At 42.2% G+C, this 12,598-nt stretch overlaps 1 protein-coding gene across 1 annotated transcript in view; it reads left to right on the top strand.

Moving 5' to 3' along the window:
• Positions 1–12,598, top strand: part of upb1 (ureidopropionase, beta) — a 152,149-nt gene that overhangs the window by 134,283 nt on the left and 5,268 nt on the right. Inside the window, exon 8 of the mRNA XM_072587006.1 lies at positions 5,862–5,904. Within this exon, the coding sequence (XP_072443107.1) occupies positions 5,862–5,904 (43 nt within the window). The remainder of the gene's footprint in view (positions 1–5,861; positions 5,905–12,598) is intronic.

Genomic DNA, 12,598 nt, shown 5'->3' with positions numbered 1-12,598 from the left:
CCCAAATCAAACCAAACCAGAGGTAAGCTGAGCTGGGAAAACTGGCCGCTCCCCTTTTATTGTATAGGCTTTTTTTTAACTTAAAAACTTCCTCAAGTAGATCAAGCCAGACATTTCAGAACCTGTCTCGTAAAACACTTTTGAAAGAAACCAAGAACAACATAACCTTGTTAAAGGAGCAGCATCACCACAATAGTGTTACAGCTACAGAGACGGAGCAGAGAGAGAGATCAACTCCAGTATGTGAGAGGTTCATTAATCAGTCTGATAACAACCAGGAAGACGCGGTTCTTGAATCAGTTGGTATGTTTTTTCAAACTTTTCTTTCTTTTGCCTGATGGAAGAGGGTGAAAGTGAATATAACTGGGATGTGAGGGGTCTTTGATTTCGTTGGCTGCTTTCCCGAGGCAGTGGGGACTATAGACAGTCAATGGAAGGAAAGCTGGGTTTTGTGATGGACCGGGCTGCCCTCAACTCTCTAATTTCTTCTGGTCTTGGGGCAAAGCAGTTGGTATCCCAATCTGTGATGTGTATGGGATAGGAGGCTTTCTATAGTGCATCTATAAGATTCTTTGTGGAAATGCCAAATTTCCTGAGCCTTGAGGAAATAGAGGAATTGGTGTGCTTTCTTGTCTGTAATGTCCACGTGGATGGACCAGGAGAGTTTATTGATATTTTTAATGCTAGGAGCTTGAAGCTATCCACCATCTACACCTCTGCACCATTAATGTAGATAGGAACGTTATCTACACTTCTTTTTGAAGTTGGTGACCGGAATGGAAGTTGCTGAAAAAGATCAGCAGGTCTGCCAGCTTCTGCCCTAGGCTCAACCAGTTCAGTTGCTTCATCAATGACCTTCCATCCCCAATGATCAGAAGTGGGGATGTTTGGTGATGATTGCACAATGTTCAGTATGGTTTGTTTTTCTTCACATATTTAAGCAGTCCGTGTTCAAATGCAGCAAGACCTGGATAATATCCAGATTTGGGCTGAAATATGGCATGAATGTTGCCACATAAGTGCCAGGCAATGACCATCTCCAACAATAGAGAATTTTGCAGCCATCCCTTCACATTTTGTGGCATTGCCATCACTGTGTGCTGCACTATCAACATTCTGGGTTTCCATTGGCCAGAATCTGAATTGGACTAGTTGTGTAAAAACTGGCTACAAGACCAGACCAGAGGCTAGGAATACTGCAGCAGGTAACTCCCCACCTGATTCCCCAAAGTTTGTCTACAAGACACAAATCAGGATTGGTATGGAATACTCGTTTGCCTGTACAGGTGCAGCTCCAACAATGTTCAAGAAACTTGACAGCATCCAAGACAAAACAGCCTGCTTGATTAGCACCACATCCACAAACATTTACCTCCTCCACCACTGATGCTTTGTAGCAAGATGCACTGCATAAATTCACCAAGGCTCATTAGACAATACCTTCTAAACCCATGACCTCTACAATCTAGAAGATCAAGGGCAACGGAGACATGGGAACACCACCATCTGCAAGTTCCCCTCTAAGTCAGACACCATTCTGACTTGCAAATAAATATATGACAATTCCTTCCAGCTGGGTCAGTTGCTGGAACATCCTATACTGTAGGTATCACTGCACTCCGAGGACCCAAGCAGGTCAAGAAGGCAGCTCACAACCACCTTCTCCAAGGCAATTAGGGATGAGTAGTAAATGTTGACTCAGCCAGTGACTTCCCAGGAACAAGAAAAAATAAAGATGTTAGCTTCCATTTTATCAGTTTATTTCTGTTTGGTCCCAATTCCAATGAAATGGCTCTAGGTTGGGCATCATCACACACACTAATTGGTCAGGAACTAGCACAGAGGTTCTGTGGCTGGGTTGAAAAGCCCCTGTCAGACATATTGCTTTTACCTTCAAGCTTTCAACCAGATCCCTAGCACTGACTACTTCTGCGCTCCCTTGACTCTGGACTCTATCAGATTCAGTGACATCAGGTCAAACATGGGCAGGAAATGTTCTGCTGATTACTATGTTCCATCTTCACCCTTTCAGCTGATGAATCGGTGCTCCTCCACATTGAACAACACTTAGAGGAAGCATTAAGAGTAGCAAAGCTGCAGAAGGTACCTTGGGCAGAGGACTTAGAATAGCTTGGCAGCACCACAACTGACACAGCTGGTCAGGTTATAAAGAATGAAGCTGCTAAACTGGCTCTGTGGAAGATAGTGAGGGAGCTGGCTCATTTTGCAATGTATTACTGATCCAGTAAGTGGCTCCAAATTACAGCCAGAAGGAATTGGGTTTCAGCTGCAGTTCTGTTCTCTGCAAGCCATCAGAATGTCAATTCTTGAGGCTGCAGCTCCCCTCGGTGGTAGAAGGTTCTTCGACACTCGTGGTTTGTCATCAATGCAACAGAAATGTTTTGTGAAGGTACTTGTGAAAAATAATTCATCCTGAGAAGACCTTATCTAATGATGAGACACTAAACTAACACTGTTACAACACTAAACTAACAAACTCAATCTACACACGAACCTGCAGAAACCGCTGTAATGGGGCTACCAACCTTCAAGGATTTTCCTGGAGTTTACAGTGTTTGAAGATTCTCCTGGAGACTCCAGCGAGCAACCCAGTTCTGAAATGGAGTCATACCATTACATAACATTAACCCTGTTTCTCTCTCCACAGATGCTGCCAGACCTGCTGAATTTCTCCATCACTTTCAGTTTTGTTAACTCAGTTTCGTTGTATTATTTGGTTTGAAGTTAACTTTGGTTAGGACACTGGGGTAAATATCCCATCTCTCTTTGAAACTGTGCTTTGGTATCTTTTATGTTCTGAAAGGAGTGGAGTACCATGTTGTGTTTTGGAGAGGACCGTGTTATAAAGTCTTTACTATCAGAGAGCAGGCCATTCAAAAAGGTCTAATTCTGGTATTTGTGCTCCACACAAATAAAGCTGCTGTTAATATTGATACACAGACTAAAGATGAGTCCAAAATCTGACCTACAGTTTAAAAAAGGCCAAGGAGGAAAATTAATGGCAATTGAAGAAGTTTTACACGCCTGAATTGAAAATGCAGGAAAAGCACATCCAAATTGTGACAAAGCAGATAGCAATAATACTCCGAGCTAATAACAAAACAGAAAAAAGACATGCTTTGAAGGTGTGTGGAAAAGCAGAATGTATTATTGACCTATAGAACTGCAGAAAGAATTACCTGATTTTGAACATAAATTAGAAATTCAGAATGGGAAGCGATCCCTTTGGAGAGAATGGAATTAGACGAAGCGCATGCTCAAGAATATGAAAAACAGGAGGCAATATGCAAAATTTATGAACTGAATTTAAAGAATTGTCAAGCTTTCTTAGCTGACCATTGAAGTAACCTCAATGACATTCTTAAAGCACTAAAGATGATATAACTCTGCTGAAAAATGAACTAAGTTAAAAATCGCACAACACCAGGTTAAAGTCCAACAGGTTTAATTGGAAGCACTAGCTTTCGGAGCGATGCTCCTTCATCAGGTGACTATCAGCTGATGAAGGAGCGTCACTCCGAAAGCTAGTGTGCTTCCAATTAAACCTGTTGGACTATAACCTGGTGTTGTGTGATTTTTAACTTTGTACACCCCAGTCTAACACCGGCATCTCCAAATCATGAAAAGTGAACTGTTTGCACAAAGGAGCCAATAGTAAACCTGGAAAAGAAGCATGAAGTGTGTGGTTATAGAAAATAAAATTAAAATTGAGCATGAAACTAAACTAGATGAGGTGAGTACAGTTTGGTTGATTGGTCAGTGGTAACTTTTTTTAATGTCACCAACATTAAACAAAGCTGCAGACAAGGAAGAAAATTAGATCAGGAGTTAACATCTGATTTGAAATTGGATGTCTGACTTTACCCTGTACTGTGAAAGTGCCTGATTATTGCAATTATCCCATGAAGGACCTCCTATTACTCTGGAGTAGAGCCTGTTCCCTCAGACAGAAAATAAACACTTACTGCACTCACTCCAGGTGTGCTGACTGACAGCTGCCTTCCATTTCCAGTGTATATTTATTTTTTACATGAGTATGGATGGCATCACAGCTCATGCTTGACACAGTGAGTCTGATAAACCTGGAGTACCCTTTGAACCTCCATGTTGCATTCTTCCTAGCAGTCCCTGGTAAGCATGGCAAAACTGAGATTCCAAATGTTCCCACAAACCTATTTGAAATACAACATTACCCCCTGAGCCCAGGCCCTATAGTCATTCATTCATTATGCTGCACTGTTGCCCTGTTGAAGTGGGTGGTGGTTGTGATTGTTGATATAATCCACTCCCCATCCCACACCACAGGAAACCATGCTCTAAATGTCTCCTGAACTCCCCCTTTATATGCTGTGTTCTCCCTCCTTCTCAGTTGTTGTCCTCTCTGCACCTCAACATTGATTCCTCCAATCTCGAGAATTGACTTCTCCAACTTCTCTGCCACAACAGTGACTCATAATAATCCCTCCACTCTCTGTGAGCTGATCCCAGAACTGAGCATGGTCCACCAGTTCCTTGAACAGCCTGACTGTCAACCTCCACTGCCGAAGACTGATTGGACCTCTGATCTCTGCGGAGTTCCTAACTGAATTACCACCACTCCTCACCCTAGTTATAGTGGACCTATGGGACTGAACGTGGTCAACTCCATGGACTATAGTGATGTTGACCTTGCGTCTGACCACCAACTGGGTGTACTGATCTTAAACAATGTTCTTAACATATTCAGGAACTCCACCCTGACTGAAGGCTGTCTCCCTTGGCCTGACTGTAGATTGTTATCACCTCATGGTCTGAAGGAATGCCTGAGACCTAATAGAATGCTAAAACATGTGGTGGGTATATTAATGAAGAATTAATTGGGGTTGAATTGGTTGTATAAATATGGAGAACTAGTAATCAGTGGGGTGTGTGTTTTATGGAGTGTAGCTAACTGAAATAAAATTCTCATAAAAGTGTGGAATTGAAATCTTTTTAAAGGTTATTATCTTTTGGAGGATAACATGAGCTTAGACTTTGAGACATGGCCATTTGGTTTAACCACAATGCAATGTGATGGCATATGTGCATGTGTGAAATTTAATGTATAGCAATATATACTGCCTGGCACTATGTATATATTTAACAGTAAGACAAGACAGAAGGCCTGTGAGCCTTTTAAGCTATGGCTGAGAGGGCAAAGTGCAATAAAGCAAGGTAAGACTCCACAACGTGAGAGAGCACTGAGAGAATGTGAGAGACCGGAGTCCAATCCATGACCTGCTGCCTGTTCCCAGGAATAACCTGCCTTGGAAGCAGCATTCCAATGAAAGGGGCTGGTGTGCTCCAAAGTGCAGCAGTAAACTGCAGATCCCGTACTGTAAGTGGGTCAACAGTGTGCCATGAGGGTGCAGAGAGACTGGTACCTATCCAGTGCCAACCTCTGTGGATGGAAAGGAGCAAGCGGTCATTGCTCATGGCGTGTGTCCTGAACTATTGGGGACTGCCTTTATGATGGAGGACCAGAGGAGATGCCAGGTACCAGCTTTAAGTTTGATGTCGGGAATTGACACTGTCTAGTTTCTATCGATCAGATGGGAGAATGGGGATATGCAAATCGTTGGTTTCTTAGTTAGCTGGTATCCTACCATGTCTTGAGAATATTGTTGTGAATTGCTGCTAATTATGTAAGGTTAGGTGCAACGTTGCAGAGTCCATCTTGATCTGTTGTGAACATTATGTGTGTCCAGTGGGAGTGCTATGATAGCTGAGGAAACAGCCTCAGCTCAGATATCCCACTGCTCTGTCCACTGGATTGACTGCTGCTCATACTGAATGCACCTCCTGCTTATTTCTCTACCCAGGAACATTTCAAGAATGAATTTACTTCAGCTGATGGGCAGAAGGGTAAGCAAGCAAGATCAGTATGTTCTTCCTCTTCCTTTTATTTTATCCTGCTAAGTTGTTGTCATAGCTTTCATTATTTAACCCATCTTTTGTAGGTGAGTACTTGTATCAAAAAAAACTTTAGTTCTTGATAAAGCTTGATGTTTATTAAAGTTGATTTTAATCATGCATTTTGTGCCATAAAAGATCTGAGTACATTTTAAATGGTGAACAGGCAAGAAACTGAAGTGAATATGATTCAAGGATCCATGAACAAAGAGTATCAGAATAAAATGGGCACAACAATAACTAAAAGTGGCTGCTGGATTGTTAGCTAGAACATAAAGGGTAAAAGGAATTTGATTTGATTTATTGTTGTCACATATACCGAGGGAAGATAACATGTGGGAGTTGTTGAAACATCTGCTGATCAGAGTTCAGGACTGCCGTGTTCCAGTAAGGAGGAAGGACAAGGATGGCAAGGTGAGGGACGTTTGGATAACGAAGGAGATTGTGAATTTAGTCAAAAGGAGAAAAGCATCTAAGATTTAGGAAGCAAAAATCGGTCAGGGCCTGTGAGGAATATAAAGAAAACAACAAAGGATTCAATTAGGAGAGCACAAAAGGGTTTGGAACAACCTTGGCATGGAGGGTTAAAGAAATTCCCAAGGCATTCTACACATATTTTTCAAAATAAAAGAATAACTACGGTGACAATAGGACAACTCAAGGATAAAGGAAAGGATTTGTGCTTGGAGGCAGAGGATATGGATGAAATCCTAAGTGAGGACTTTGGGTTGATATTGATCCAGAAGAAAAATATGGAGGGTAATGGGGTGGAAGGTATGTATGCTAATTGCATTTTGAGATCTCTTGGTGTTGGTGTTGGATCTCTTGAAGAGCATTAAGATGGATATGTCCCCAGGGCCTGATGGTATTGAGAGAGGCAAGAGGGGAGGTTGCTGGGCTTTTTAATATTAAATTGTACAAATATCAAAAGATATTTGCATCCTCGTTAGCCAGTTGAGAGATCCTGGAGGACTGGCAAAAAGCTGTTGTCCTTCCTCTGTTCATGAAGGGAAGTCGGGATGATCCAGAAAATTACAGACCAGTGAGTCCCACATTGGTTGTTGGCAACCTATTGGAGAGAATTCTTAGGGATAGGATTTATGTACATTTGGAAAACATGGCCTAAGTAAGGAAAGTCAGCATGGGTTTATGCAGGGCAGATCATGTCTTACTAACTTGTTTGAATTTTTCAAAGAGGTGATAAAGGTGATGAATAAGGGTAGAGCAGTGGATGCTGTTTTTAAGATTTTGAACAAGATCCCTTATGGTAGGCTTATTGAAAAGATTAAGATCCATGAGATCCATGGTGACTTGGAAGCATGGATTCAGAATCAGCTTGCCCGTAGAAGGGTAGCGGGGGAATAATGGTTTTCAGGCTGGAAGTCCGTGACGAGTGGTGTTCCAAGGGATCTGTACTGGGAATTATATAAAAGACTTCGAAGAACGTGTAGATGGGTGGTTTAGTAAGTTTGCAAACGATACAAAAATCAGTGGAGTTGTGGATAGTGTAAAAGGTTGTGAAAGGATACAGCAAGATATAAATCAGCCACAGATATGGGCAGAGAAATGGCAGATGTAGTTTAATCTGTACAACTGTGAGATTCTGCTCTTTGCAAGATCAAATGTTAAGAAAAAGTGTACAGTTTATGGCAGGTCCCTGAACAGTGTTGATGTGTAGAGAGATCTGGGGGTTCAAGTCCATAGCCTCCCTGAAAGTGGCCACACAAGTAGATAAGGTGATAACGGAGGCCGTTGGCATGCTTGCCTTTATTGGTTGGGGAATTGAGTACACGAGTCATGATGTCATGTTGCAGCTTTGTAAGACTTTGGTTAGGCCACGTTTAAGAATATTGCACTCACTTCAACAGGAAGGATGTAAGGGCTTTGGAGAGGATTGACCAGGATGCTGTCTGGACTAGAGGGTATGAGGAGAGGCTAGAACACCTTGAGTTATTTTCTCTGGAGCAGTAGAGGCTGAGGGGAGACTTGATAGAAGTCGATTAAAATTATGAGATGCATAGTTGGTGTTTACGGTCAGAATCTTTTTTCCAGAGGTGAAATGTCTGATACTAGGGGACATGCATTTAAGGTGAGAGGGGGACAAGTTCAAAGGAGATGTGAGGGGCAAGTTTTTTACACAGAATGGTAGGAGTCTGGAAGGCACTGCCGGTGATGAAGGTAGAGACGATAGGGACATTTAAGGGACATGTACATAAGCACATGAATATGTAAGGAATGGAGGGATGTGGACGAAGGGCAGGAGGAAGGGATTAGTTTAATTTGGCATCATGTTCAGCACAACATCGTGGGCCAAATGATCCATTGCTGTGTTGTGCAGTTCTATGTTCTCTTAAGACGATTGCTATTGTTCGAGACTTTAACTTGACAGGGAATTCCTTAGACCATGAGGGTTAGATGGGGTAGAATTTGTTAGGTGTGTCCAAGAAGATTTCTTGAAGCTGTATTTGGATAGTCCATCTAGAGGAGGGCCCATACTGGACATTATACTAGCTAATGAGGCTGCTGGCCTAGTGATGGACCTGACTGACATTACAGTGGGAGAGCATTCTGGAAACAGGGATCACAACTCCTTTAGTTTTAAGATAGTTTGGATAAGGATAAGTCAGGACTTTTGCAGGAAGGTACTAAATTTGGAGAGAGATAATTATGGAGAGAGATAATTATGACAGTATTAGGCAGGAGCTAGGGAGAATTAATTGGGAGGAGCTGTTATCTGGAAAGTCCACATTTAACATGTGGGATCAGCGTTTGGGACCAGCATATTCCTGGAAGGAGGAAAGATAAGGGAGGAAGCTTGGGAACCCTTGGATCATGAGGGAGATAGTGAAATTAGTCAAAAAGGAAAAAGAAGCATTTGTGAAGTTTAGAAAGCTAAAATTGAATAGGGCCCACGAATATAAAGATAACAGGAAATTGGGAGAGCGGAGGAGGGAGAGGGAGCATGAAATGACCTGGGCAACTAGGGTTAAAGGCAATCCCAAGACATTTTATATGTATTAAAAGCAAGAAGATTGTCACTCAGGAAAAGGAGAATATTGTAGAGGAGAAGAATGAAGTACAAGATATTAGACTAGAAAGGATAGAGGTTAGTTACGAAGAGATGTTATCAATTCTAGAAAGAGTGAAAGTAGACAAGTCTCCTGGGCCGGATGGGATTTATCCAAGGATTCTCTGGGAAGCTAGGGAGGAGATAGCAGAGCCTTTGGCTTTGATATTTGAGTCGTCATTGTCTACAGGTTTAGGACCAGAGGACTGAAGGATTGCAAATGTTGTGCCCTTGTTCAAGAAGGGCAGTAGAGATGACCCAGGTAATTATAGACCAGTGAGCCTTACTTCCGTTGTAGGAAAGGTTTTGGAAAGGATTATAAGAGATAAGATTTATAATCATCTAGCAAGCAACAATTTGATTTCAGATAGTCAACATGTTTCGTCAAGAGCAGGTTGTGTCTCACAAACCTCATTGAGTTTTTTGAGAAGGTGACCAAGCATGTAGATGAGGGTAGAGCAGTTGACATGGTGTACATTAAGTTCAGTAAAGCCTTTGATAAGGTTCCATATGGTAGGCTGACGGAGAAACTGCAGAGGCATGGGATTGAGGGTGATTTAGCAGTTTGGATTAGAAACTGGCTTTCTGAAAGAAGGTAGCGAGTGGTAGTTGATGGAAATATATTCAGCTTGGAGTCCAGTTACTAGTGGTGTGCCACAAGGATCTGTTTTGGGACTTAGAAGAATTCCTACAGTGTGGAAGCAGGCCATTCAGTCCATTGAGTCCATACTGACCCTTGAAGAGCATCCCACCCAGACAGAACCATATAACCATATAATCCTTGTAACCCTGCATTTCCCATGGCTAATCTACCTAGCCTACACATCCCTGGACAGTACGGGCAATTTAGCATGACCAATCCTCTTTGGACTGTGGGAGGAAACTGGAACATCTAGAGGAAACCCACATAGCGATGGGGAGTATGTGCAAACTGCACACACAGTCACCTAAACCCAGGTCTCTGGTACTGTGAGGCAATAATGCTAACCACTGAGCCTCTTCTGAGACTACATGCCCTCATTCTAGACCATAAGACTTAGGAGCAGAAGGAGGCCATTCCTTTATGTCTGCCTTTCAATCAGATTATGTTTTATCAGATCCTGAATTCCACTTTGCTGCATTTTTCCTGTAACATTTGATTTCCTTACAGAATATAAATCTGTCTATTCTGTCTTGAACAACGGTCGAGCTTAAGCAGCTCTCTGCGGTAAAGATTTCTGCAAATTTGCAACCTTTTGAGAGTAGAAATTCCTCCTCAACTCTATTAAATGTGTGGCTCATTATTCTGAGATTATGCCCTCTGGTCCTAGACCGTTTCACAAGAGGAAACAACCTTTCCGCATCTACTCTGTCAAGGTGCAAAAGAATCTTTTATGCTTCAGTAAGGTCGTCTCTCATTTTTCTAAACTGTAGTAAGTACAAGCCCAACCTACTCAACCTCTCCTCATAAGATACAGTCTCCTCCATATTTGGTATCAGCTTAGTGAACCTTCTCTGGATTGCTTCCAATATCATTGTATGTTTCTTTAGATAAGGGGTCCTCAACTGGTTAGCAGTATTCCAGTTATGGTCTGGTTAATGCTTCATTTTAGCAAAACCCCCCTACTTTTTATATTTACTTCCGTTTGAAATAAAGAACAACGTTCTATTCACCTTCTGTATTACCTGCTGAACTTGGATGGATTTTTGTGGATTAACGCACAAGGACCCCCAAATACCTCTACGCTGCAGTTTTCTGCAGTCTTTCTCAAATATTTATCTCCTATATTCTTCCTGTCAAAGTACAGAACCTCACATTTTCCCACAGTATATTGCATTTGTGAAGTTTCTGTCCTCCTTGCGTAATCTGTCTATAACCCTTTTCAGACTTTTTGGATCAACCTCACGACTTGCCTTTCCACCTATTCCACGTCATCCACAAACTTGGCTACGGTACCTTCATTTTCCTCATTCAAATTATTAATGTATATTGTAAGTAATTGTGGCCAATCTGAAAATGCCCCTCAATAGTCCGACGAGGGAAGGGGCCATATTGGACCTGGTGTTGGGGAATGAGCCAGGCCAGGTGGTAGAAGTTGCAGTGGGGGATTTCTTTGGGAATAGTGACCACATTCTGTAAGTTTTAGAATACTCGTAGACAAAGGTGAGAGTGGTCCTAAGGAAGAGTACTAAAGAACACAGCAATTTGAAGGAAAGTCCACATTTGATATGTGGAAGGCTTTCAAAGATAGGTTAAGGTAGTGCAGGATAGGCATTTCTCATTGAAAACAAGGGATAGGAAACGCAAGATTCGTGAACTATGGATGACAGGAAAAATCATGCGACTAGCCAAGAAGAAAAGGGAAGCGTACATAAGGTCCAGGCAGCTAAGAACAGAAGGGACTTTGTAAAAAATATTGGGAGAATAGGACCAATCTTAAACGAGGAATCAAGCGGGCTAAAAGGAGTCATGAAACAACTTTAGCGAGCAGAATTAAGGAGTATCCCAAGGCCTTTTATTCAGAGATAAGAAGCAAGAGGGTAACTAGAGAAAGGGTTGATCTACTAAAGGATAAGGAAGGAAGGTTGTGTGTCGAACCTGAGAAAATAGGTGAGATTATCAATGATTACTTCGCATCCGTGTTCACTGAGGAGAGGGACATGATGAATGTTGAGATTCGAGATGGAAGTTTGTTTACTGTGGATCATGTTGACATAAGGAGGGAAGATGGGTTGAGTAGGCTAAAGGATATTAAAGTGGACAATTCTCCAGCATCAGATGGGATCTATCCCAGGTTGTTGAGGGAGGCGAGAACGGAAATAGTTGGGGCCCTGACAGATATCTTTGTAGCATCCTTAAACACAGGTGAGGTGCTAGAGGACTGGAGGGTTGCTCATGTTGTCCCCTGTCTAAGAAGGGTAGTAGGGATATTCCAGGTAACTACAGACCAGTGAGCCTGAGGTCAGTAGTGGGTAAGTTGCTGGAGAAAATACTGAGGGTTAAAATCTATTTATATTTGGAAAAGAATGGGCTTATATCAGTGATAGGCAACATGGTTTTGTACGGGGAGATTGTGCCTTACCAACTAAACAGAGTTCTTTGAGGAAGTGACCAAGTTGATAGATGAAGGAAGGGCTGTAGATGTCATAGACATGGACTTCAGTAAGGCGTTTGATAAGGTTCCCCATTGTAGACTAATGGAGAAAGTGAAGTCACATGATGTGTAGGGTGTTCTAGCTAGGTGGATAAAGAACTGGTTGAGGAACAGGAGACAGAGTGTAGTAGTTGAAGGGAGCTTCTCAAAATGGAGGAAGGTGACCAGTGGTGTTCCACAGGGGTCAGTACTGGGGCCACTGTTGTTTGTGATATACGTAAATGATCTGGAAGAGGGCACTGTTGGTCTGATCAGTAAGTTTGCAGGTGACAGGAGATTGGTGGAGTAGCAGAAAGTATAGGGGACTATCCAAGAATACAGGCTATAGATAGACCAGAGAGTTGGGCAGAGAAGTGGCAGATGGAGTTCAATCCAGGCAAGTGTAAGGTGATACATTTTGGGAAATCTAATTCTAGAGTGAACTATACTGTAAAAGGAAGAGCCT

The sequence above is a fragment of the Chiloscyllium punctatum genome, chromosome 17 (genome assembly GCF_047496795.1).
Source record: "Chiloscyllium punctatum isolate Juve2018m chromosome 17, sChiPun1.3, whole genome shotgun sequence".
Classification (NCBI taxonomy): Eukaryota; Metazoa; Chordata; class Chondrichthyes; order Orectolobiformes; family Hemiscylliidae; genus Chiloscyllium; species Chiloscyllium punctatum.
The sequence above is the reverse complement of the archived record's forward strand: the minus strand, read 5'-3'. Positions and strand labels throughout refer to the sequence as shown.